The 25,962-nt window shown below is 44.4% G+C and overlaps 1 protein-coding gene and 2 long non-coding RNA genes across 6 annotated transcripts; 1 reads left to right on the top strand and 2 right to left on the bottom strand.

Moving 5' to 3' along the window:
- Positions 1-99: 99 nt before the first annotated feature.
- LOC131820076 (uncharacterized) lies at positions 100-1,813 on the bottom strand. The gene is made up of 3 exons (XR_009349453.1): positions 1,706-1,813; positions 1,186-1,273; positions 100-1,024 (listed from the first exon to the last, which is right to left on the bottom strand). It is a non-coding gene; the product is annotated as an uncharacterized LOC131820076 (long non-coding RNA).
- Positions 1,814-1,917: 104 nt separating this feature from the next.
- On the top strand, positions 1,918-24,946 carry NPM2 (nucleophosmin/nucleoplasmin 2). 4 transcript variants are annotated; one of them, XM_059178780.1, is made up of 9 exons: positions 1,918-2,921; positions 3,216-3,305; positions 3,418-3,503; positions 3,676-3,801; positions 21,425-21,518; positions 22,279-22,454; positions 22,648-22,682; positions 23,473-23,506; positions 23,588-24,946. In XM_059178780.1, the coding sequence occupies exons 2-9, from the start codon at positions 3,248-3,250 to the stop codon at positions 23,630-23,632; spliced, it is 654 nt and encodes a 217-aa protein (XP_059034763.1). In that variant the 5' UTR covers positions 1,918-2,921; positions 3,216-3,247; the 3' UTR covers positions 23,633-24,946. The 4 variants fall into 4 exon arrangements, with proteins under 4 accessions (XP_059034763.1, XP_059034743.1, XP_059034739.1 ...); XM_059178760.1 differs by lacking the exon at positions 22,648-22,682 and having other exon boundaries at positions 1,924-2,921; positions 23,723-24,946; XM_059178756.1 differs by lacking the exon at positions 22,648-22,682 and having other exon boundaries at positions 1,924-2,921.
- LOC131834305 (uncharacterized) lies at positions 16,407-25,065 on the bottom strand. The gene is made up of 4 exons (XR_009354819.1): positions 24,938-25,065; positions 22,285-22,385; positions 17,418-17,588; positions 16,407-16,729 (listed from the first exon to the last, which is right to left on the bottom strand). It is a non-coding gene; the product is annotated as an uncharacterized LOC131834305 (long non-coding RNA).
- Positions 25,066-25,962: the final 897 nt, after the last annotated feature.

The raw sequence follows: 25,962 nt of genomic DNA, 5'->3' as shown, positions 1-25,962 counted from the left end.
AATGCCAAGTGCTGATGAAGATGTATGGCAATTGGAATTTTCATACATTGCTGATAGAAATGCAAAATGGCATAGGAATTTGGAAAATAATTTTACAGTTTCACATGAAGTTTAATATAGGCTTACAAAATGATCCAGCAATTCTACTACTAAGTATTTGTCAAAGAAAAACTGAAACAGGGATGCCTCGGTGGCTCAGTCATTAAGCATCAGACTTCAGATTATGATCCTGGGTTCCTGAGATCAAGCCCCACATCGGGTTCCCCGCTAAGCGCAAAGCCTGCTTCTCCCTCTCGCATTCCCCAGGCTTGTGTTCCCTGTTTCGCTGTGACTCTCTCTGTCAGGTAAATAAATAATTTTTTTAAAGGAAAAGGAAAACTAAAATATATGTCCATGCAAAGACTTCCTCTCTAATGTTCATGACATTTTTATTCATAACATACATGTAAAACTGAAAACTACCCAAATATCCATCAAAGGGTGTATCAGGGACATATCACAAGGAATTGGCTTATGTAGTAATGGGGGCTAACCCCAAGTCTGAAACCCACAAAGCAGGTCATCAAGAAAAGCAAATAGGAAGGTCTCTGGCAGGAGCTGAAGCTGCGGTCCATAGGCAGAACGTTTTCAGGGAAACCCCGGTTCTGCTCCTAAGGCCTTTCAAGTGATGGGATCAAGCCCACCCACATAGCTGAGAGTAATCTTTATATAAAGGCAACTGATTATTGGTTTTAATCACTCTACAAGATGCCTTCACAGCCACATCTTCATTAGTGTTTGAATAAGAGGGTATGATAGTTTAGTCAAGTTGATGCATAAAACTGACCAGCAGGTGACTGGGTATATAAATTGGGGGTATACGGGCGCCTAGGTGGCTCAGTTGGTTAGGCAATTGCCTTGGGCTCAGGTCATGATCCCAGAGTCTCAGGATAGAGTTCCACATCGGGCTCCCAGCTCCACTGGGAGTCTGCTTCTCCCTCTGACAGCGCGTGTGCTCTCTCTCTCTCATATAAATGAATAAAACCTTTAAAAAAAAAAAAGTCTGTTTCTCAAATTATGGAATACTATTCAACAATAAACAGAGACAGACTACTGATAGAAGTAATGGTATGGATAAATAAGTCTCAGACACATTTTGTTCAACAAAAAAGGGCAGACAAAAAGACCCTGTAGGATTCTACTTACCTGAAATTCTAGAACAGTCAGTATTGATCCACAGTGTCAGAATAGGTGTTTGCCTAATGCCAGTTAGACGTTAGGGTGAGGATATTGGCTGCAAAGAGAAACAAGAAAATTTGGGAGAGTGATGGAAATTATAACTGGACTGTGGTGGTGGCTACCCAGCTATATACATTTGCCAAATTTTAATTATGCACTTTTTAAAGATTTTATTTTTATAAATATAAGTAATCTCTATTATATAAATATAAGTAATCTCTACACCCAATGTGGGACTTGAAACTACAACCCCGAGATCAAGAATCACTTTCTCCACTGACTGAGCCAGCCAGGCACTCCAAATTATACACTTTAAACGAGTGCATTCATGTACATAAGTTATTTCTCAATAAAGTTGATGTGTTAAAAGTGTTAGGGGCAGGTGGGAGCTGATTCCTGCACAGTAGAAGCTCCAGTCAAGGTTCCAGAGAGATCTATCCAGTTCCTATAGCACCATTTTTAGAAAAGACTATCCCTATTGAATTACCTTGGCACTTTTGTTGAAAAGCATTGAACCAGGGCGCCTGGGGTGGCTCAGTGGGTTAAGCCTCTGCCTTCGGCTCAGGTCATGATCTCAGGGTCCTGGGATCAAGCCCCACATCGGGCTCTGCTCAGCAGGGAGCCCGCTTGTCCTCTCTCTCTGCCTGCCTCTCTGCCTACTTGTGATCTCTGTCTGTCAAATAAATAAAATCCTTTAAAAAAAAAAAAAAGAAAGAAAGAAAGAAAGAAAAGAAAAGCATTGAACCTAAATGTAGGTGAGAAGTTCCCTGGATGGGAGTGAAGGATAAAAATACAATGAGAGCAACTATACTTTGAGGAGGGATGGAGAGAAGAGGGGAGGGGAGAGGAGATAGGAGAGGAAGAAAGGGGATACGGGAAAGGAAGGGAAGGAAGGGAGGGAGGGGGAGGAAAAGAGAGGGAAATAAAAATTTAATCAGATCCCTGGTTATTTTTGGCTCCCAGAGATGTCACATGAGCAAGACAGAGGGGGATGTGGTCAGCTGAAAAGCCGCCTCTCTTCACTACCCCCACCGGGCCCAAGCAAACATTTCAGCGCTGCACTGCGCCCCGTGAACTGCTGTTTGTTAAATGACTGGTCCTCGTCCAGTGTGTCCCACGGTGTATTGCTCACAGCAGTGAGCCACAGCAGCCCCTACGGTAACCAAACTCATTCCCACCCCTTCCTGACCATGCGAGAAATCATCCTTTTGGAAACAGGGCGCTTCTCTGGGAACCATAACCGTGGGGGGACCCGCCCTCCTGGCCTTGGAAAAAGCCCACATCTAGGGGGCAGAGAAAGGGCAGGAAGGAAGGCGACGAGTAGTAAAGAAGCCTTAATGCTGCTTCCCACCGGGGTGGAGAAGCAAGTCTAAGCTGGGCGGTCTCACCCGGCAGGACTTAGTGAGTCCCCAGAGGTCATGAAGGTGATGCTCCCGGCGTGGTCCTGGGCCCACAGCAAGCAACTTCACCTGGGGACCTGTTCGAAATGCAAATCGCCTTGGCCCCACCCAGCCCTCCACCGTGGGAATCAGCGGAGACGGGACCTGGCCCTGCGCTTTAACAAGCGGTCCAGGTGCGCCTCGGCAGGAGGAGGAGGAAGGGAAGGCCGAGCGCAACGCGGAAAGGAGGGCCTCTCCTTTAAGACCGAGTAGACGGCGCCCTGCTGGCCCTGCGCGAGCCTCGCAGTGGGCGACGGCGCTCAGGTGGGGCTGGGAGGAGCCTGGAGGGCGGGAGCCGGGGGCACCCAGCGCGCGGGGTCGGCGAGGCGCCTGGCTAGCCGCCTTCCCTGGGGAAGGGCCGCTGGGATCACGACGGCACCGAGGGGGCCCCCGGGTAACCCCAGTTACCTTCCCGGCGACTGGGCGTCGAGCGCCCCGACCCGACCCGACCCGCTTGCCCCGGGGCTGCGCAGCTGTGCCCGCGGGGGTCTCGGGGCGGGATGCGGGCGCGGGATGCGGGCCGGGCCTCGGCTCACCGGGGACGCCCGTTCCGCACAGCCGCCGGGACCCCGGCTCCCGCCACCGGCGGCATGAACCTCAGCAGCACGAGCAGCGCGGCCGAGAGAGTGTCCAGGGTCATGCTCTGGGGTGAGTGAATGAGGGCCTGGCGGCTCCCGAACCCGGGGGGTGGGGGGTTGTGATAGAAACGGGGAGCCCCTCCGCGAGCCGGCCCGGCCCCCTCGCTCCCCTCCCTTCGCAGGCTGTGAGCTAAACCAGGAGAAGCGGACTTGCACGGTCAAAGCCCAGAAGGAGGGGAAGCAGGACTGTAAGCTGCTGCTCAGTACGGTGGGTGCCCCCCCCCCACCACACCAGAAGGGGTGGTCGGATGCAGCCGGGAGGAACCTGGACAGCTGCCGAGGAGCAGGGGGGACCCTCTGGTCCCAGAAGGTGGAACCAGGGTTTCCCTCCGCTGCCCTCAGGTGTTGAGGTGGCCTGTCTTGTCTTCAACCGCTCTCAGATATGCTTGGGGGAGAAAGCCAAAGAAGAGATGAACCTCGTGGAAATCCTGCCGCCAGCCTGCCAGGAAGGCAAGAAGACCAAGCCCATCACCATTGCCTCGCTTCAGGCCTCCGTGCTACCCATGGTGAGCCTTTCCCCGCAGACCTAGGGAGACTGCCTGCCCCGCGCTAGGAGGGCCTGCTCAGGCCTCAACTCCTGGGTAGGGATGGACAGACACAAAGGGGGGATACAGTCGTTCCGCAGCAGGTTAGCCCTTCCTCAGAGACCGTGTAGCCCTGACCAAAAGCCCGGGCCGTAGGAGGCAGAGAGCCCCATGTCCGTCCCAGCGCACCCTTTCCTAGCTGCGTGACCTTGGGCCAGTTTAACCCCTCTTCAAAATCACATTTTTAAATCTTTTAATACTGGTGACAGGACACTGTTGATGACTTCCATACTGACTGTGTATCCAGAAATTCTCTTACTTCTAATAAGTTATCTTGAGCTCCCTATGCAAATCATCGTTGTTAATAGCAGTTTTTTGTCTTTTTTAAATCCAACTACACGGTCTAGGACCTCCAGTATAATATTGGGTAAGATTATATAGCGGTATATGTCCTTGTTTTGTTCATATATATATATATAGAGAGAGAGAGAGAGAGAGAGAGAGAGATTTATTTGAGAGAGAGAGCGAGTGCGTGTGAGCGTGGGGTGGGAAGAATCTTAAGCAGACTCCATGATGAGCACAGAGCTGGATCTCCTGACCCTGATATCATAACCTGAGCTGAAACCAAGAGTGGGCCGCTTAACCAACTGAGCTGCCCAGTGGCTTTATTTATTTGACAGAGAGAGACTCAGCAGCAAGAAAGGGAACACAAACAGGGGGAATGGGAGAGGGAGAATCAGGCTTCCTGCTGAGCAGGTGGCCCAGTATGGGGCTCCATCCCAGGACTCTGGGATCATGACCTGAGCCCAAGGCAGATGCTTAAGAACTGAGCCACCCAGGCACTCTGAGATTTCTTCATTTTAATCATAAATGATTAGCAAATGCTTTTCTACTCAGGTAATAATAGGTTCTTTATTTAACCTGTTAACATGGTAAGTTATATTAATAGAATACTATTCTGCCAACTTTTCATTCCTAAGATAAATACTACTTGATCATACTATAAACTTCTAGATTTGCTTTGCTAATATATTAAAACTTTTTTTAAACTTACACACTCATAAGTGAGATTAATCCATAAACTCCTTATCTTATTTGGGTATCAAGGCATACTAGCCTCCTGAACAGGGGGATGGAGTGTTCTCTCCTTCTATGTGGTAGAACAGCGAAGGTAAGACCAATATCCTCTCTCCCTGAACATCTGGAGGCCTATCTGTAAAACTGCCCTCTTACTTTTTTCCCCTTTATCTCTGAGATTCCCCTAAATCTCATTCATTGCCAGGGGTTTCAAAACCATCTATACAAATGGAGACTCTGATATTTATTTCTGTAAGCCCACTCTCTTTCCTTCATGCTCCAGGTCCCCTGGCTAGCTCCATGTATCTGATACCTAAGAGATAACCCATACTTAACAAACCCAATCTCTTGGTTTTTATCAATAATCTCTTCCCCTACCCCCAAACCCGATCCTCTCCCAGGATAAAAATGCTCTTCCAGTTAATCAGGACAAAAACTTCCTTTTCAAACACTGCATATCGCCAGCAAATCCTGTTGGCTCTACCTTCAGACATCCACCATCCAGTCTGACCACCACACAGCACCTCCCTACCATACCCTGGTCCAAGTGACCATTACCTCTTGCTCAATTTTATTGCCTCCAACCTGGTCTACCTACCTTCATCCTTGGTTCCTTATAGTCTATTCCAGGATTCAACAAACTACGGAATTAAACCCAGCCCACTGCCTGTTTTTGTAAATAAAGTATTATTGAAACACAGCCACACACCTCCATGTATGTATTATTCATGCCAGTTTTCACTCAGTAACAGCAGAACTGAGTAGTCTCCGCAGAAACCGTATGGTTCACAAGCCTAAAGTATTTACCGAATAACTACAGATAAAAGTTCTCCAACTCCTGATCTATTCTATGCACAGCTGCCAGAAGGATGCTTTTAATTTTTTTAAATATTTAAGTAATCTCTCCACCCAGTGTGGGGCTTGGACTAACATCCCTGAGATCAAGAGTTGCAGGCTCTTCTAACTGAGCCAGCCAGGGGCTTTAAGGATTCATTTAAACACAAATCAGACCACGTGGCTTCCCTTTTCACTTCAAATGAAATCCAAAATCCTTTATGTTCTGGCCTGCTGAAACCTCTCTTAATCTCAACCTTTGCTACTCTCCCCCACTTAACCCTGCTCAAACCACACTGACTTTCTTGACTGTACCTTGAAAATTCCAAACATACCCCTTCCTAGGAGTCTTGCGTTTACTGATCCCGTGAGAAGGACACACATACCCCCCACTTCAACCTTTGCTCATATGTCCTCTCACTGAAGAAGTCTTCCCTGACCACAAACAGCACCCCCTCTTCCTACCCTTCCATAATCATTTGATTCCCCCATGGGACCCGTCACTGGCTCAGTCTTCATTTGTGCCATATCTTTCTCCCCAGCCAGGATCTAAGCTCCAAGAGAGCAAGGACTGCCTGTTTCATTTACTGCCTTCACCACAGTGCCTATAAAACAGTGCCTTCTATACTGTGGAAACCCAATGTAGAATGATTGAGTGAGTAAGGAAGTGAACAGTGTGGGACCCATTTGTCTCAATGTTTCCATTTCTTTGAATTGGTTTTTTTTTTTGTTGTGTTTTTGTTTTTGTTTTTGTTTTGTTTTGTCTTAGAGATTTTTATTTATTTATTTGACAGCCAGAGAGATCACGAGTAGGCAGAGAGAGAGGAATGGAAGCAGGCTCCCCGCTGAGCAGAGAGTCTGAGGCAGGGCTCAGATCCCAGCACCCTGAGATCATGACCTGAGCCGAAGGCAGAGGCTTTGACCCACTGAGCTACCCAGGCGCCCCCGAGTTGGTTTTCATATCTGCTTTACTGAGATATAATTTATACGCAGTAAGAGTCCCCAATGGGCTCAATGCCTTTTACAAGTGGAGCCGCCACTGCTGTTGAGGTAGAGAAAATTTCCATCACCCCCCAAAATTCCCTCATGCCTCTCTGGAGTCAGCCCTTTCCACCTACCACTGCCTCTGGCATCCTTTGATCTACGACTTTCTGTCACTATAGTTCTGCCTCTTTCAGAATTTCATCTCCATGGAATCAGGCAATGCATATTCTCTTGTACCTGGCTCTTCTCACTTAGTCTAACAGTTCTGAACTTTATCCATGTTGTTGGTTGGAAAAAAAGTAGGTGCTCCTTTTTTATATCAGAGTAATATTCTATTCTACAAAGGGATATATCTGTTAAGATCTATTCACTCACTTGTTAATGGATATTTGGGTAGTTTCTAGTTTTATACTACCATGACTAAAGCTGCTATGAACATTTGAGCGTATTTGTATGCACATATGTTCTCATTCCTAGTGAATACCGAGGAGTCGAACTACCGGATAAGCCTATATTAAATTTTATTCTCCCCTCCCATCCTCTTGTCTATGTTCAACTTTATACAAAACTGCCAAACTGTTTTTCCAAATTACTATACCATTTTGCATCCCTACCAGCAGTGGACGAGAATTCTGGTGTTCCACATCCTCACCAACACTTTGCATTGTCAGTCTTAATGTTAGCCATTCTAGTATGTATGTAGTGGCATCTCACTGTGGTTCTTCTATTTCTTTGATAACTAATGATATTGACCATCTTCTTGGTTTTTGGCCATTTATGTATCTTCTTTTGCAAAATGCCTGTTGAGATGTTTTGCCCATTTTTAGGTTGAATTATTCCTATTGAGTTGTAGTTCTTTATATATTTTGGATACAAGCCTTTTATCAAAAATATTTATTTCAGGGTACCTGGGTTGTTCAGTTGGTTAAGCATCTGATTTCAGCTCAGGTCATGATCCTGGGGTCCTGGGATCGAGCACCGCATTGGGCTCCCTGCTCAGCGGGAAGCCTGCTGCTCCCTCTCCCACTCCCCCTGCTTGTGTTTCCTCTCTTGCTATCTCTCTGTCAAATAATAAATAAAATCTTTAAAAATACATACATATATTTATTTTTCAAATATTTTCTCTTAGTACATGGCTTGCCTTTTCATAATAGTTTTTTCAAAGAGCACAAGTTTTTAATTTTATAAAGTCCAATTTGACATTTTTTTCTCCTTTTTAAAAAAAAGGTTTTATTTATTAGAGAGAGTGCATGAGCAGGGGGAATGGCAAGGGAAGAGGGAGAAGCAGGATCACTGAGGAGGGAACCTGATGAGGGACTCGATCCCAGGACCCTGAGATCATCACCCAAGCCAAAGGAAGATGCTTAACTGACTGAACCATCCAGGTGCCCCTGACATTTTTTTTTTCTTATGGTTCATTTTTTTGGTGTCCTGAGAAATCATTACCTAAACTAGGGTCACAAATGTTTTCTTCTAAATTTTCTTCTAGAAGTGCTATTGTTTTAGCTCTTATATTTAAGTCAATGATCCATTTCAAGATAATTTTTTTACATGGTATAAAGTAAGGATAATGAGACTTTTTTTTCCAAGTGTCTGTCCAGTGCTCTAGTACCACATTTTTTAAAAAGACTATCCTTTCACTGTACAATTGTATTGGCATTTTGCCGTAAATCAATTGCCCATATATGTATGTGTATATTTCTATATTATTTTGTTGATTTATTTTTTTACCTTTACTCTTCTAACAGTGATTTGGTTATCATAGAATTATAGGGAGTCTTAAAATTAGTATGAGTCTTCCAACTTTGTTGTTCCTTTCCAAAATTGTGTTGGCAATTCTAGGTCCTGAGCATTTCCATGGAGATTTCAAAACAGGCTTTCTTTCCTAATATTTTTTTAAGATTTTATTTATTTGTTTGACAGAGCGCACAAGCAGGGGGAGTGGCAGGCAGAGGGAGAGGGAGAAACAGGCTCCCTGCAGAGCAGGGGAAGCCCTATATGGGGCTCCATCCCAGGACTCTGGGATCATGACCTGAGCTGAAGGCAGTGGCTTAACCAACTGAGCCACCCAGATGCCATAGGCTTTCTTTAAAAATCATCTGTTGGGATTTTGATGGAGATTGTATTGAGTATATAGACTTTTTTGAAGGGAATTGGCATCATAACAATTTTGAGTCATTAATAATTGAACATATGCTTCTCTAAGTCTTTCATTTTTCAGCCTAGCATATGTCGTTAATGTAACTTTAACCTTTGCTACTAATATTTTGGAGTGTTCAAGGAACTGGTCATGTACACACTTTGTAAAATCTACCCCAACATACTGCATGATTTTGGGTGCTGCCAAACATTGCATTAATGTATTTATTGAGAGATAATTCGTGTACCATAAGCTTCACCTATTAAGGTACAATCAGATAGTTTTTAGTAAATTAAGGGTGGTGTGACCATCACAGTCTTAGTTTAGAACATTCTCATCGCCCCAAAAAGTAACTCCATACCTACCAGCAGTCACTCCCCATCCCCTACCCCTGCAGCACTAGGCAACTGTTAATCTATTTTCTGTCCCTCTAGATTGGCCTGTTCTGGTCAGTTCATACAAATCATAAAGTGTGTGGTCTTTTGTGACTGCTTCTTCTTTCACAGAAGACTATGTTTTTAAGGTTCATCTGCGCGATAGCATGTAACAGTCCTTATTTTAATTGCCAAATGATATCCCCTGTTTGGACCATCCCACATCTCAGTCATCCACTCAGCAGTTTATGGAATTTATTTCTACCTATTATGAATGCTATTGTGAACATTCATGTACAAATTTTTGGATGAACCTATATTTTCATTTCTCTCGAGGATATACGTAGGGGCGCGAATGCCAGGTCACATGGCGGCTTGACGTATAGAACTTTTTGAGGAACTGCCAGAGTCTTTTCCAAAGTAGTTGCACCATTTCACAGGTGGGAGGATTCCGATTTTCCCACATCCTTTCAATGCTCCTTATTGTCTGTCATTTTGATTACTCGTTTTATCGGGTATGGACTGGCAGTTCAACATGGTTGTTTTTTTTTTTTAAGAGTTTATTTATATACTTATTTGAGAGAGAGCGCAGGGGAAGGAGCAGAGGGAGAAGACCAAGCAAACTCCACACTGAGCATGGAGACCGACATGGGGCTTGGTCCCAGGACCCCAAAATCATAACCTGAGCTGAAATTAAGAGTTATGGGATGCTTAACCGACTGAGCCACCCTGGTGCCCCCAGTGCGGTTCTGATTTGCTTTACCTAATGACATTGAAGCTCTCTTCATGTTTTTATTGGTCATTTCTGTATCTTTTTTGGAGCATTGTCTACTCAGGTGTTTTTTCATTTTTTAAAATTGCATTTGAGTTTGGTATTTAATATTAGTCTTCTTTAAATCACATGAGGTTTTTATATTGTCTGCATATAAGCCCCTTATCAGATGATTTGCAAATATTTTTCTCCCATTTTCTGAGTTGTCTTCTTTCTCAATGATATCATTTGCAGCACAAAAGTTTTTAATTTTGATGTAGTCCAATTTATATGTTTTATCTTGTTGCTTGTGCTTCTGGCTTTGAATCTAAGAAACCGTCACCTAATCCAAGGTCATGAAAATTTGCTTCTATGTTTTCTTCTAGAAGTTTTATAGCTTTAGCTCTTCGAGTTAAGTCTTTGACCCATTTTGAGTTCTTTTTTTTTTTTAAGATTTTATTTATTTATTTGACAGGGATCACAAGTAGGCAGAGAGGCAGGCAGAGAGAGAGGGGGAAGCAGGCTCCCCGCTGAGCAGAGAGCCCGATGCAGGGCTTGATTCCAGGACCCTGAGATCATGACCTGAGCTGAAGGCAGAGGCTTAACCCACTCAGCCCCAGGTGCCCCTTTTTTTGTGTGCAGTATAAAGTATGCAAATGGTGGGGCACAGTTAAGTGCCCACTCCTGATCTCAGCTCAAGTCAAGATCTCACATTCATAGCTTCAAGCCTGCATCTGGCTCCAGGCTCCGTGTGGAGTCTGGTTCATATTCTCAGATCCTCTCCCTCTGCCCCTCCCTGCTCATGCTCCCTCCTGTGTGCGCTCTCATGCTCTCTCTCAAATAAATAAAATCTTTAAAAAAATATTTTAGGGGCGTCTGGGTGGCCCAAGCTAAAGGCAAACGCCCAACTGACTGAGCCACCCAGGCACCTCGAAATTTAATTTTTTTAAGATTTTTATTTATTTATTTGACAGATCACAAGTAGGCAGAGAGGATGGCAGAGAGAGGAGGGAGCAGAGCAGAGAGCTGAGCAGAGAGCCGAGCAGAGAGCCCGATGTGGGACTCGATCCCAGGACCCTGAGACCATGACCTGAGCTGAAGCAGAGGATTAACCCACTGAGCGACCCAGGCATCCCTCAAATTTTATTTCTCACAAATTTTTTAAATTTTAGGTATGCTCCATGCCTAACATGGGGCTCAAACTCACAACCCAGAGATCAAGAGTGACATGCTCTACCGACTGAGCCAGCAATACATAAAAGGACAATAAATATATCATTATATTTATTGGGACTTATCCCAAGAATGTACAGTTTTATCTATTGCTGAATTCCATCTGCTAATATCTTATTAAGGATATTTGCATTGGGGCGCCTGGTTGACTCAGTCAGTAGAGTATGCCACACTTGATCTTGGGGTTGTGAGTTTAAGGCTGAGTTGAGTATACTGTTGAGTATAGAGATTGTTTAAAATCTTTTTTTAAAAAGGTATTTGTTCTATATTTATGAGCAACATTGAACTGCGGTTTTCTTGTCATTTCTTGTTTCTGTCTGGTTTTAGCATTAGGGTAATGCTGACCTCATAAAATGAGAAGGAAGATACTCTCCTGTTCTCTGAAATAGTTCATAGAAATTTGGTTTTTATTTTTTTTTCCTTAAATATTTTGGTAGAACTCATGTGTGAAGCAATCTGGTTAACTACAACTTAAATTTCTTTAATAGATGTAGGACATAGTGGGTTGTTTTTTCTTAAGAGAGCTTTATGTCTTTCAAAGAATTTTTCCATTTTGATCAAGTTGTCAAATTCATTGGCATCGAGTTGTCCATAATGTTCCATTCCTTTTCTGGAAAATTTGTAGTAAACTCTATTCTTTTGTTCCTGATAATGGCAATTTGTGTCTTCTTTCCATTTTCCTTGTACAGTCTGGTTACAGGTTTAATATTTTTATCCATCTTTTCAGGAACCCGCTTTCGGTCTCAACTTTTCTCTGTTGTTTACCCACTTTTGAATTTTATTAAACTCTGTTCTTTATTTCCTTTCTTCTATTTGTGTTTTAATTTGCTCTTCTTCTAGTTTTTTAAAGCAGAATTTTATATTATTGACTTTTTTTTTAGACAATTGGTCTTTTTCTGATACAACCATTTCATGCTTTGATATCCTTCTAAGCACCTTTCTGACTTCATCCCACAAATGTTGATAAGTACAGTTTTCATCTTCATTCCATTTAAATTATTTTATAGTTTTCTTCTTCAGATTCTCTCATTGATTTCTAGTTCTATCTCATTGTGGTCTGAGGAAATCTCTCTGTATATCATTTCTGACTTTTATGACCTATAACATCTAGTTTGGTGAATAGTTCCTTAATTCTCAAAGAATGTTTGTTCTGTGGTTGTATGTATTGTTTTATTACTGTCAGTTATAGCAAGCTGGTGGGTAATTTTGTTGGAGTCTTCTGTATCCTTACTCATCTTCTGTCTACTTGATCTGCTACTAAGAAAGGACTGTCTGTGCTTTTGTCATTTCTCCTATCAATTATCAGTTTTTACTTCATGTATTTTGAAGTTATTTTATTAGGCACATATACTAAGATTGCTATAGCTTCTTGATTAGTTGATCCCTTTAAAATGAAATGCCACTCTTTATCTGGGGTAAATACTCTGAAGTCTACTTGGTCTGATTAGAGCCTCTAGCTCCCTTTTGATTACTGTTTGTGCTAAATTTTTCCTATTTTTTTTTTAATTTTGTCATATTACTTTTAACTTCCATATCTCTCTATAAAGTAGGTTCCCTTTAGTTACCATATAATTGAATCTTTCTTATTTAGCCCATCTAGTCATCCCTGCCTTTTAATTAGAGTATTTGGATTGTTAATATTTAAAATAATTATCAACAAGGCTGGATTTTAACCTATTGTCTTGATACGGGCCTTCCTATTTGTCCTGTCTGTGTTCCTTTCTTCTTTTTTTCTGGCCTTGTTTTGGGTTAGCTAAGTGGGTTTTATGATTACATTTTCATCTCCACTATTGGTTTCTTAGATAGATCTCCTCTCTTTATTATCTTTTTTGTGGTTGCTCTAGAATTTATAGATGCATCTTTAAATTACAATAGTCTATATTCAAATAGAATTATGCCACTTCATGAATGATATGAAAATCTTGCTTCAGTACACTTCATTTCTCATTTCCCATCCTTTGTGCTATTATTGTAATAACTTTGATTTCCACATATGCTATAAATCCCACACTACATTGTTAATACTTTACCTACGACCCTGAGATCAAGACCTGAGCTGAGCTCGACAGTCAGAGGCTTAACCGACTGAGCCACCCAGGCATCCCTTAAGTGTTTATTATTTTAGTGACCTCTCCACCCAACATGGGGCTTGAACTCACAACCCCAAGATCAAGGGTCATACACTCTTCTGACTGAACCAGCCAGACGCCCCTAGACAGTCTGTATTTTAAAGAGATTAGAAATTAGAATAAAACATTGTTATGTTTACCATTTCTGGTAAACTTTGTGTATAGCTCTAGGTTGACACGTTTGCCTTCAACACTTAATAACATGGCTCCATTGGCCTTCTAGCTTGCATAATTTGGAGAAATCTAGCATCCTTATCTTCAGAAATTCCTCTTTATGCAGTGTCTTTTTTTTTTTTTTTTTTTTTACCTCTGGCTGCATTAAGATTTTATCCTCATCACAGGTTTGGAACAATTTATAAAATGCCTTGAGGTTCTTTGAACTTCTTAAATCTGTGGGTTTGTTGTTTTCATCAAATTTGGAAAATTTTTGGCCATTATTATGCAAATACTTTTTTCTGCTCCTCACTTCTCTCTCTTTTTTTTTAAATCTTACTGTGCCTTTATTTTTTTTTAATTTTTTAAATTATTTTTTTATTTTTTTATAAACATGTCCTCACTTCTCTCTTGGGGAGTCCAATTACAAGTCTATTAATTGTGTTCAAACCTACCTATTTTGTCTCCCCGATCTATCAATTACCAAAATAATTTGTGTTTAAAACTCCCTCTTATGGGGTGCCTGGGTGGTTCAGTGGGTTAAAGCCTCTGCCTTCGGCTCGGGTCGTGATCTCAGGGTCCTGGGATCGAGCCCCGCATGGGGCTCTCTGCTCAGCGGGGAGCCTGCTTCCTCCTCTCTCTCTCTGCCTGCCTCTCTGCCTACCTGTGATCTCTCTCTGTCAAATAAATAAATAAAATCTTTAAAAAATAATAATAATAAAAAAAAACCTCCCTCTTATGATTGCGGATTTCCAGTGGGTTCCTCTTATAATTTTATTATTTATTTTATATATGTTTATTTTTCAGTTGAAAAGTTTTTTTATAATTGTAGATTTACATATAACTGTAAGAAATAATACAGAGATATCCCTATATATTTGCCCAGTTTTCCCCAAGTAACATTTTGCAAAACTGTAATCTAACATTGAAATGAAGGTATAGGCATTGATACAATCAAGCCATCTTGTTCAGTACAATTTCATCACCTAAGTTCATATATTTAGCACCAATGTGGGACAGGGGAGACAACAGGGATCCCTCATATTAACCTTTTATAACCACCCCCACCTCCCTTTTGCCTCCTGTTCTGTCCCTATCCTCTGGCAACCACCAACCTAGTCTCCATTTCTACAGTTTTTGTTCTAGAAATGGTATACACATGTAACTTTTTTTGAACAGGCGATTTTTTTTGTTTGTTTTGTTTTGTTTGTTTTTTCTCAGCATAATCTGGAGTTTCATCCAAATTGTTTGTGTATTCTTTTTATTGGTGAGTAGTATTCCGTGCTCTCACTGTGCCACAGCTCAACCATTCATCTGTGGAAAAACTGAGCTGATTCCACTTTGGGGCAGTTATGAATGAAGCTGCTATGAACATTTGTGTAAAAAATTTTATGTAAGTGTAACTTTTCCCTTCTCTGGGATAAATTCCCTTGAGTACAACTTCTGGGTCATATGGTGGTTTCCTGCTTACTTAACTATATTGCCAAACTGTTTTCTAAAGTGGCTGTACCATTTACATGAGTGATTGCCATTTTCTGCATCAACACCAATATTTAATGTTGTCACTCTTTCTGTCTTTAGCCATTCTAAAATGTGTGTCTTGGTATGTCACGGTGCTTTTGAGTTGCATTTCCCTAATGGCTAATGAGGCCAAACACCTTGTCGTATTTATTTGTTATTTGCCATCTCTGTATTCAATAAAATGTCTGTTCATGTCTTTTGCCCATTTTTTACTTGGATTGTTTTGTTACTGTTGGGTTCTGCTAGTTCTTTATAGATTCTAGACACTAGTCCTTTGTCAAGTCTGTGGTTTGCAAATATTTTCTCCCCAATCTGTGACTTGTCTTTTTATCCCTTCCAATGAACTTTTATAGAACAAAATTAGTTTTGATGAGGCCTATCTTACCAGTTTTCCTTGTATGACTTTTGCTATTAGAAAGTCTGAAAACTCTTAGTCTGCTCCAAAATCACAGACTTTCTATGGTTTTTGTCCAAAAGTCTTATAGTTTCCTGTTTTATACTTCAGCCCATGATCTGTTTAGAAGTAATTATGGTAGAAGTTGTGGAGTTTAGGTCAAGCTTCATCTCTTTACCTATGGGTGTCTGGTTGCTCCGGCACCATTCATGGAACAAACTCTCCTCTCTCCCTTTAACCAGTTGCGCGCCTTTATCAATGATCAGTTGCATGTGTCTGTGTGGGTCTATTTCTAGGTCTTTTGTTTCATTGATCTTTGTATCTCTCCTTCCAATACCACACTGTCTTGATACTGTAGCTGTAGTCTTATGTATATTTAGACTGTGTTGTTGGTCCGTATGATTAACAGAATTATCTTCCTGATAAACTAATATTAGTTCTTTATCCCCAAAAATGCTTATTGAATTCAAGCTTACATCATCTGCTATTTATTTGTTTTCCAATTTCCTGTTAATATCCATTTTCCTTTATTCTGTAGTAATGGAATTCATGACTTTTAGCTGGCTACCAGCTACTGCGAATAAGGCATGGCCATGAAGTTCTGGCCAATGGAATGTAAGCAGAAGTGGTAAAGTGTCCTTAGAGAGAGATCACATGACTGTTTTTATCCCTTCCTCCTTCCTGCTGGCTGGAATATGGATGTGATGGCTAGAATGAGCAGCCATCCTGGGACAGAAAGTAGAAGCCATGTACTAAATATGGTGGTGTAACACAATAGGAAGAGCCTAAATCCCTGGTGATTGAAGACCAGTATACCCGCAGCTGACCACTTATATCCAGGTTTAGTTCATGTGACAAAGAAACAAGCTTCTCTGTTATGTAAGCCAGTGGCATTGAGTTTTCTGCTATTTGTTATCAAACCTAGTCCTAACAAATACAACTAGCTTCATTTTTATAAGGATTTTATTATTTTTTTAGCAGTTTTAGGTATACAATAAAATCGAAAGGAATATACTTCATACCCCCACACATACACAGCCTCGGTCATTGCCAGCATCCCTCCCTAAGTGGTACATCTCACTTCATTTTTGTTTTAAATAGGTGTGCTTGCAATAACAGATACCCAAGCACAGGGACTCAAACACACTCAAGATTAATTTCTGTCTTGGATAGAAGACATCCAGAGATAGGCAGTACAAGGCTGGTAAGATGGTTCCATGTTCACCAAAGACTCTCTTCTCTTCTCACCTTGGTTCAAAACTTCCTTCCTCAGGATCATCTTACAATCCAAAAAGGCTGCTGCAGCTCCAGCTCTCACTTCTGCATTTAGGGTAATAGGTGAGAAGAAACAGGAGGAGACCAAAGGGGCTTTTCTCAGTTCTCTGTCTACCTCTTAAGGAGTCTTCACACAAGCGCCATCCACCAAATTCTGCTTGTCCAGAAATTAGTGACATGATCCCAGCCAACTACACAGGAAACTGGGGAATACGGTCTTTGGTAGGTACAGTATTTGAACAGTATCAGGGCACTGATACTATTTGGAAAAAAGGAAGAATGTATATTGCATTAGGCATGAGAAGCCTCTGCCACACCTGCTGTGTATGCTTCCATATCTTTTCTTCAATCTTTCTATGTGCTTATGTTTTAGGCATGTATCTTATATGCAGTAAGTAACTATGTTTTATGTTAATCTGTCTGGCCAATATAGTCTGTTTATGTTTACTGTGATGCTGATATACTTGGGTTTATTTGTAACATGTACTTTGTGATTCTGTATTCCTTACTTTTTCATGTTTTGTTTTTCTTTTTTCTCTTTTTCCTGTCTTTTATGAGATTAAGGTTTCTTTTCCCCATTTCTATTGGTTTGGAAGCTGTTGAATCTCATTCTAACTTGTATTGATTCTTAATTTTTTAACAATCATGCATGATTAGTCTAAAATTAATATTTTATCCCCCCCACCCCAAAACAGTCCAGGGAGATTTTCTGATTACCCTCTTCTTAACTTACCTGTTACCATGCAGAGTCTTAGTTGCAGCTTGTTTTAAACCACTCGATACTAGTCAATACTAGTGTGATTTGTTTTACAGTGATGCTTACTTGGATTTTTCTTTGTTGACCAACTTGCTTGCTCACCACTGCTGCTCGTATCCACTTCTTCCTTCCCCATGTAGTTGCCCTCTTTAAAAAAAAAAAAAAAATCTTTAAATTTGATTTAGTTAACATATTGTGTATTATTAGTTTCAGGGGTAGAATGGAGTGATTTGCCAATTGCATATAATACCCTGTGCTCATCACATCACATGCCCTCCTTAAGGCCCATCACCCACTTACCACATACCCCCACTCACGTTCTCTCCAGCAACCCTCAGTTTCCTAGAGTTAAGGGTCTCTTAAGTTTGCCACCCTTCCTGTTTTTATCTTATTTTTCCTTGCCTTCCCCTATGTTCATCTGTTTTGTTTCTCAAGTTCCACATATGAATGAAATCATATATTTGTCTTTCTCTGACTCATTTATTTCATTTAGCGTGATACCCTCTAGCTCCATCCCTGTCATTGCAAATGGCAAGATTTCATTCTTTTTGATAGACCAAGTAATATTCCTGTGTGTGTGTGTGTGTGTGTGTACCACCTCTTCTTTTTTTTTTTTTCTTTTTTAATTTCAGTTGATTAACATAGAATGTGTTATTTGTTTCAGGGGTACAGGTCTGTGATTCATCAGTCTTACACAACACCCAGCACCCATTACAACACATACCCTCCCCGATGCCTATCACCCAGTTTTACCCCATTCCCCAACCCCTCCCCGCTCCAGCAACCCTCAGTTTGTTTCCTAAGATTAAAAGTCTCTTATGGTTTGTCTCCTTTCTGTACCACCTCTTCTTTGTCCATTCATCTGCCAATGGACATCTGGACTCCTTCCATAGTTGGGCAATTGTGGGCATGGTTGCTATAAACATTGGGGTGCACGTGCCCCTTGGATCACTATGTTTGCATCCTTTGGATAAATACCTAGTAGTGCAGTTGCTGGGTCATAGGGTACCTTCATATTGTTTTTAAGGAACAGGAGGAAACTCCATACTGTTTTCCAGAGTGGCTGCATGAGTTAATTATCATCTTTTTTGAGACCTCATTGAGTAGGTCTGGGAGTAGTGAACTTACTTGGGCTTTGCCTGGAAATATCTTTTGTTTTACTCATCCCTTCATCATAGTTTAGCTGTGTATAATTCTACATAGAGAGGTAGTTTCCCTCAAAACTTTGAGGATGACATTCTCTTCTCTTTTTTGACGTTGCTGTCAAAACCTTCAGTCTGGTTATTGTTCCTTTTTTGGAAATCTGTGTTTCCTCTCTGGTTTATTTTAAGATGAACTCTTTGTTTTTGCTTCCACCATTTCACTATGGCATGTTCAGGTGTACATTTGTTTTTATTTATCTGTTCAGGACGTAGGTTTTCTGGATGTGAGGATCTATGTCCTTGATGGTTTCTAGAAGCTCTTGGTTATTGCTCTGTGTATTGACTCCATTGCTTCTAGTCCTTTACTGTGAATAGACGCGTGTTGGATCTGCTCGTTGTGTCCTCCATACCTCTCAGGTTCTCTTTCATATTTTGTTTGTCTCTCTGCTGGGTACTGGGCAGTTTCTTCACAGCATAATTCCATTTTACTGATCCTTATTTCAGCTGGTTTATTCTGCTTTTTAACCCTTTGTTCAGTCTAGAAGGGGCATTTGGTTCTTTCTATTTCTCCTAATACCTCTTCTCATGGTTCTGGTTCCTATTTTTGTTTATTTGACTTTTATCGATCTGATTTCACAATTGTTTAGATTGTTATTCTTTTGATTCAGGTTCTTGCCTGTGCTGGTCTGTCGTCATTTTATTTCCTTCTGCTCAGTCTAATGGGATTGTGTCTTGTCTGTTTTGTAATTTTAAAGATGTTATTTATTGGGTTGCCTGCGTGGCTCAGTTGGTTAAGCATCTGCCATCAGCTCAGGTCATGATCCCAGGGTCCTGGATGGAGTCCCACATCAGGCTCCTTGCTCAGCAGGGAGCCTGCTTCTCTCTGCCTCCTTGTGCTCTTTCTATTCCTCTCTCTGACAAATAAATAATTTTTTTAAAAAAAGATGTTATTTAGTTGACAGAGAGATAGAGAGCCAGAGAGTACAACCAGAGGGAATGGCAGAGAAAGAGGAAAAATGTTTTGTAATTTTAGATGGGGAGATGTCTTCAGGGTCTTTTTTTTTCTGAAAGGATTCCATGTGAAGAAAATTGACAGTGTCCCAAGGGGATAGTTTTGCATTTGTGTCTGCCATTTGCCCAGGACTGTCACCAGCCTGGGATTTTAGACAAGTTTCTTGACTAGGCAGTACTCACCAAGTGAATTCAAACTCTGTGTGAGTGAGAGGTACAGCCTTGGGGTTTTGGGTTCTCACAGGAGACTTCTTTTATCCCTTTTGCATTTCCTTCCATCAGTGGTAGGGGGAGGAGGAGTTCCTGGTAGGTGGGTTTGGAATTCTGGAGTCTCCTCACCTCACCCTGTCCCTGGAGCTTTTTATTGAGGTACAACCCTTGGAGGGTCCTAGCCTCCATTCAGCAGGCTCCGTGACAGCACTCCTTTCTTGAGCCCAGGCCCTGTCTCCTATCCATGAGTTTGTGTTAAAACCCAAGGTCATTGGGCACCTGGGTGGCTCAGTGGGATAGGCGTCTGCCTTCGGTTCAGGTCATGATCCCAGGATCCTAGGATGGAGCCCCACATCAGGCTCTCTGCTCAGTGGGGAGCCTGCTTCTCCCTCTGCCTGCCTCTCTCTCTAGCAAATAAGTAAGTAATTTTTAGGCAAACGAACTCCAGGCCAGAGCTGTTTTCAGGCCCATCCCCCCTCAGCTGCGCTCGGCCCCTGCACACACTGCACCTTCATTTCTGGTGCACGGGACCCCTTCCTTCTGTCTTACTATGCAGCCATGCAATGAAAACATTGGAGCACATTTTATCCAACATTTAAAGGTGTTGCTGGTTGCAGAGTTTCAGTTTTCACTTATCTCCTTCCCGTCTTAGCTCAGAATTCTAAATTCCTCTCCCGAAGCCTCCTTCGTTCCCTCCTCTGTGAAGTCAGGACATCTCCATTGTGGGACTGTCAGGAGGGGCTCAATGGATAAAGCCCATAAAATGCTTGGCCTAGGGCGTGGCACATAGTAGGCTATCAGTAAATAGGAGTATCATCATCAATACTCCAGAAAATTTGATAAGTTTGCAGAAGTGTAAGGAAAAAAATATTGTACTGTGCACTGAAAATTGTAGTTCTCACTTAAGAGAAATCTAACTTATTCGCACATACATCCACACTGCTGGTACTGTACATACCACCTAGTGTCTGCTTTTCCCATTTGGTCAATGTCTTATTTGGGTGAGCTGCTCTAACAAAATATCACAGAGTGAGGGGCTTAAACAACAGACATTTATTTTGTCCCAGTTTCTGGAGGCTGAAGTCTGAGACCAGGGTGCCAGCATGGTCAGATTTGGGGAAGGACCCTGTTCCTGGCTTGCCGGTGGCTGCCTGCTATCTGAACTCCCATAGCAGAGAGACAGCGACAGAGGGAATGCTCTGGTCTCCTTTACAAGGACACTCATCCCATCCTGAGGGCTCAGCTCTCATGACCTCATTTAATCCTAATTATCTCTCGAAGGCCCCACCTGCAGATACCCTCACACTGGAGGTTAGGGCTTCACATAAGAATTTGGGGGATACTCAGTAGCAGGCAGGATTCTCTATGGAACAGTGGCCCCTCAGTTTGGAAGCCTGTCTGGGATCTTTAACAAGAACGGGTTTATCAGATTCCCATTCTCCTCCGACAGAACCCACCTCAACAGGAAGGGGCTGATGACACAGTGAGGCCCAGTGTGTCTAGTTGGTGTCTGGGGGATCCGTTCTGAGTGTTTCTGTCAGAGACCAGCCGGCAGGCAGCTGCCAGAGCTGAGCCAGCCCATCTTCTCTGCTCCTGCCCTCGTTATCTCTCCCCCTGCAGGTTGTCTTCATGGGATTGGAGCTTTCTCCTCCAGTCACTTTCCAGCTGCGGGCTGGCTCTGGACCTGTGTTCCTCAGTGGCCAGGAACGTTACAGTAAGTCAGATCCTGGACCCCGGGAAAGTCTCAGAGTGCTATGCCTCACACAGGGCCAAGGAGGGAAGAGGCACTCCAGTGCTCGGGGGATTCTGGAATTACTGGCAAAAATCCCCAAAGGCAGCATGATCGCCAGTCATCTGGACTGGAAGTCCTCCTTTACCCGCCGGCGCCTCTGGGCCACAGTCCCCTTGCCTATAGCATGAAGGTGGGGTGTACTTGGTCTCATCTTCAAAGAGCAGTTGGGAGGGATACACGGGATATTCAGGAACAAGTTTGCATGATGCCGAGTACGACCCGCACTTGGAAGGTTAGCTGCCATGAAGCATGGAGCTGGGAGAGAAATATGGGCCCCAGCCAGCCCAGCTCCCTATGAAGGCAGCTGCTGACTCCCTTCATAGCCTCCTTTGTCCAGTTGTCCCTCCTCCCTCAGGGCACTGTCCTACCCCAAGCCCCTGGCAGCCTCTGCTTCCTTCAGGATAAGGTCTGCATTCCTGAGCTGCTCCCTCTGCCCACCCTCGCCCTCCTCTGGCTCCTTCCCAGCCAGAGCCACAGCTGGCCGCTTCCCCTGCCACCCCAGCCCTCTGGGCTTCTGGACCCCTCACCCCACCCAAGCCTCCACTTTGTCAGGCCAGAAAGGGTCTTGAGGTGGCAGCAGGTGCCGGCTTCCCCAGGGCAGCTCTGAGAACAAGACCCATGGCACGGAATGGGAGCTAGGTGGAGACCCCGAGCTCCGAGGCCCTGCCCCCTTTCCATGCAGACCTACCCTGGGAAGAAGAGGAGGAGGAGGAGGAGGAAGAAGAGGAAGGTGACAGCGAGGAGGTTGATGACGACGACGACGACGATGATGATGATGTAGATGTGTCCCTAGAGGAGAACACCCCTGTTAAACAAGTCAAGAGGCCGGCATCCCAGAAGCAGACAAGCATTGCCAAGGTGAGGGAAGGGACCCCCAGAGGCTCCTCAGAAACCCAGCCAGGTCTTTTGCACGGAGTGTGCCTGATTGTGCCGAAGCCTAGGCAGGGCTGCCAGTTGCTCAGCCTGGGTGCTCCGCCCAGGTGCCCCACGGGCATCCGCTCTGACCCTGGGCCCCACCCTAACTGGCCCAACACCACTGTTTGGTTCCCAGAAAAAAAAGGTGGAAAAAGAAGAGGAGGCAGTGAGGTAACTTTTTCCATCTATTAACTTGGCCAAAATCTTGTAGCAGGGGTGCATGGGGCCAGAAAGGGCCTGGCCTGTGTACACACGGGTACGAGTCCCCTGCCGGCTGCCACACCTCCTGGAAAAGCATGAAAGTATTCTTACCTTCTGATCAAATTCCACTATGGCGATTCCTTCCCAAAGATCCATCCAAAATATGGGATTTTGTAAAATGATAGGCACCGAGATAGGCATTATTTAAGTAGTAGTAAAAATGGAAGCATTCTAAATGTTAACCAATGTACTAGCGAATTAAGCTATGTCACATTTTCCCAATGGAATGTGACCTAATGTCTATGAAGAATATAGCATACTGGGAAGTGTTTATAGAATTAAAAAAGATAGGATAGTAAGCCACTTTCATGTTATTTCACATGTTTTTAGAAGAAAACAAAGCAAAAAGCCCAAAAGGAAACACACCAAAATGTTAATACTGGTAGGGAAATAAAATAAGTAACTTAATCTCTATTTGCTATATTTTGTGGCACTTAGTTAAACATTACTTTTATGATGAAAAGGACCTATTTGTGATTGAAAAAAGAAAGCAGATGGACGCCTGAGAAGAACAAGACATGTTATTTAGAATAAGAGCGAGTCAGAGTGGTCCCCGGCAGGTGACAGGTGGAGAGGTGAATTCTGCAGCCCCCAACTCTCCCAGTGGGCACGAAGAGGGTCTGTGCTACTGGTGTCAGGCTGAACACTCTCTCCTTCCCACCCACTCCCTCCTCCCTGCTCCACCCCCACCCAATTCCAGATCCAGTCTTAAAGACAAGAGTCCTGTGAAAAAGGTGAGTATCAGAAGAAGGGGTGGGGGGCGAGACGAGCAGATGGAGGGAGTGGGACATGGGCACCCTCCCTTCTCTCTGTAGGCCAAACCCACATTCAAACCTAAAAAGCCCGGATCCAAGAAATGAGGGGCCAGGAGGGTCCTGGCTGCAGTGACCGAGGGAGAGCCAGCTAGAGCACCATGCAGGCTGGCCTTCCTTCCTTGGCACGTTCTGCAGGTTCCCCCCACCACCAGCCTCTCTCCATCTGAGTCTGAATGGGATGGAGCTATTAGGAGCGACACAAGAGACCCTCAGCCCAACGCAATTTTCAGCAGGACCTGGAGGGAAACTCCAGCCTCAGGGCTACAATAAAGTTTGCTTTGCCAGGACCTTGTTTCTGCCATCTGTTCGCAGAGGCCTGCCTTCTTGATGCAGTGAGCCCGTGTGCCCGGCAGAGGGCGACCATGTGCCAGCTGGGTACTGCGCAGCTCTTCTCTCCCTCTCTTGTCCTCTAACTCCCACCTCCCCCCAGTTTTGTTGTGGGGGGAACCAAGTATCTCAACCCCTTACCCAGCTTCAGCTCTCTGCCTCCGGCCTGAGGGAGCTCCAGCTGGTGTGGGTCTTCCTGTGTCCACACTCCCTTGTGGCTGGCCAGTTTTCCAGGTACCAAACCAAAGGGCGAGAGCCGCCCACCCTGCCAGGAAGGGCCTTGTCCCCCGTCAGACTAGCCTGAGGATTTCTCCTGGCCCTGATCACGTCTGTCGGTTGTCAAATACACAAGACATCTGGTGGAACCCAGGAGGGGGGATGCTAGCCATGCACTCCCAGGCTTGCCTCCTGCTCAGGGTGGGCTCCTGCTCATTTGTGTGATTTGTGTGAAGCTCTGTGTCAGGCGAGAGCCCAGAGGCCTGTACCTCCAAGGAGACCCTTCCAGGCGGGGCACGTGAGTGAGGCAGGCTGTAGAGGGTCTCTCACAGGGGTGGATGGGTGAACACTCTTAACCCCCGTGTGAGGAGGCTTCCCCCAGGACAGCTCCCGGAACCACGGAACAGGGTTCCCCAAAGTGTTTGGAATAGCAAGGGGGTGAATGACCCGAAGCCTGGGTCACCCATCGTGACACACAGATGGCCCCCTACTTGGGCTTAATGCTCTCAGGCCCTCTGACTTCTCCCTGGCCCTCCCCTACACCCCTACCAACCAAACCTAAAGTGGGCCAATAGGGAGATGGTCCTGCCTCTCTCCAGGATCCTGAGGCAGGGCCCCGGAAGGTGAGAGGCTGGCACGGGAAGGTCAGCAATCAGGCTTGCGTGTCCATGTTCAGCCTCAGTTTCTCTCAAAGCCAGAAGAGATGGAGGAGGTTAGGGCTAGCCTTCTTGCTTTTTGCTGTCTATATCCCCTGGGAAAGATGTGGGCATCACCCCACCCTTTAACAAATGAGAATGAGCCACTGACCTCGGGTTACCCGGACAGTGCTAAGGGACATCAGTTCACATCTGGCCCCAGGATGGTGGGCTGCAGGCATTTTCCATGGCTTCATGCCACAGTGACACAGGACAGAGGAGACAAATTCTTCACCTTTAAGTCCCCTCCAGTCTCGTGGAAACAAAAGTCGATGACAAAATGTCAGTTACTGTCCAGTGCTTTGGAGGAAGTGAAACAGGCCAATTTCCGGGCTGGAGAAGTACTATTAGGAGACGAGAGGAAGTCCCTCAAAGGAGAAGAGTGACAAGAAGGGGTTGGCAGGTGCCAGGAGTTGCTGGCAGAAGGACACTCCCAGAAGCAGGGGCCAAGAATGCAAAGGGCCTGCAGCAGAGCAAGCTTGGAGGTCTGAACAAAGAGAAGGCTGCCGTGATTGCAGGAAGAAGGTGCTGGGCGCTGTTAAGCCCTGTTTCTCAGACCTGGAAGATGAGGCCCAGAGAGGTGAAACAACTGGCCCCCAAGGCCCCAGAGCTAGAGGAGGGGCCAGGGTTCCCGCCAGGTCGTCTGGCCCCAGAGCTCTCTAACCACTCTGGCAGAGAGGGAGAGAGCACACAGCAGCCCAAGTGCTAGGATGTCTCCTGAACTGAAAGCAGTCGTTGGAATGAAGTCTGTTAGTTGGGATGGGCAGCCCCAGCCACTTCTAGCCCAGCGGGGGTTCGCACAGGTACTTCTTCCCTCCACCTCGCCCCTGGCAAATGCCCCAGCAGCCTGGCTCCACCCTGAGTCTGCACGGAAGGGCAGGCGACAGCTACACGGACAGCTACTCCAGCCGATTTGATCTCCCGGTGCTGGCCTGCAGTAGGGATGGAGCAGCAAAGATGGAGGGCTCCCCGTCTTGGAAGGGTCCATTTGCCTTTTGCCCTGCTCCAGCTCCAGCCCTTCTGTTTTTCAACAGGAAAAGGGTGAGCTGGGGTCGAAGCAGGTGGTGACAAGTGGCAGGTCTGCAGGTGGGCTCTGCGGGCTCTGTGTCTGCACCAGCTGGGCTGTTAGAAGGAGCA

The sequence above is a fragment of the Mustela lutreola genome, chromosome 1, assembly GCF_030435805.1.
Source record: "Mustela lutreola isolate mMusLut2 chromosome 1, mMusLut2.pri, whole genome shotgun sequence".
Classification (NCBI taxonomy): Eukaryota; Metazoa; Chordata; class Mammalia; order Carnivora; family Mustelidae; genus Mustela; species Mustela lutreola.
Note: the sequence above shows the minus strand (reverse complement) of the source record. Positions and strands in the feature narration are given on the sequence as shown.

Coding starts and splice junctions, on each gene's coding strand:
- NPM2 (XM_059178780.1), top strand. CDS start 3,248: ATGAACCTCAGCAGCACGAGCAGCGCGGCCGAGAGAGTGTCCAGGGTC. Junction 21,519..22,278: donor CAGTGGCCAGGAACGTTACA/GTAAGTCAGATC, acceptor CTTTCCATGCAG/ACCTACCCTGGGAAGAAGAG. Junction 23,507..23,587: donor ACAAGAGTCCTGTGAAAAAG/GTGAGTATCAGA, acceptor TTCTCTCTGTAG/GCCAAACCCACATTCAAACC.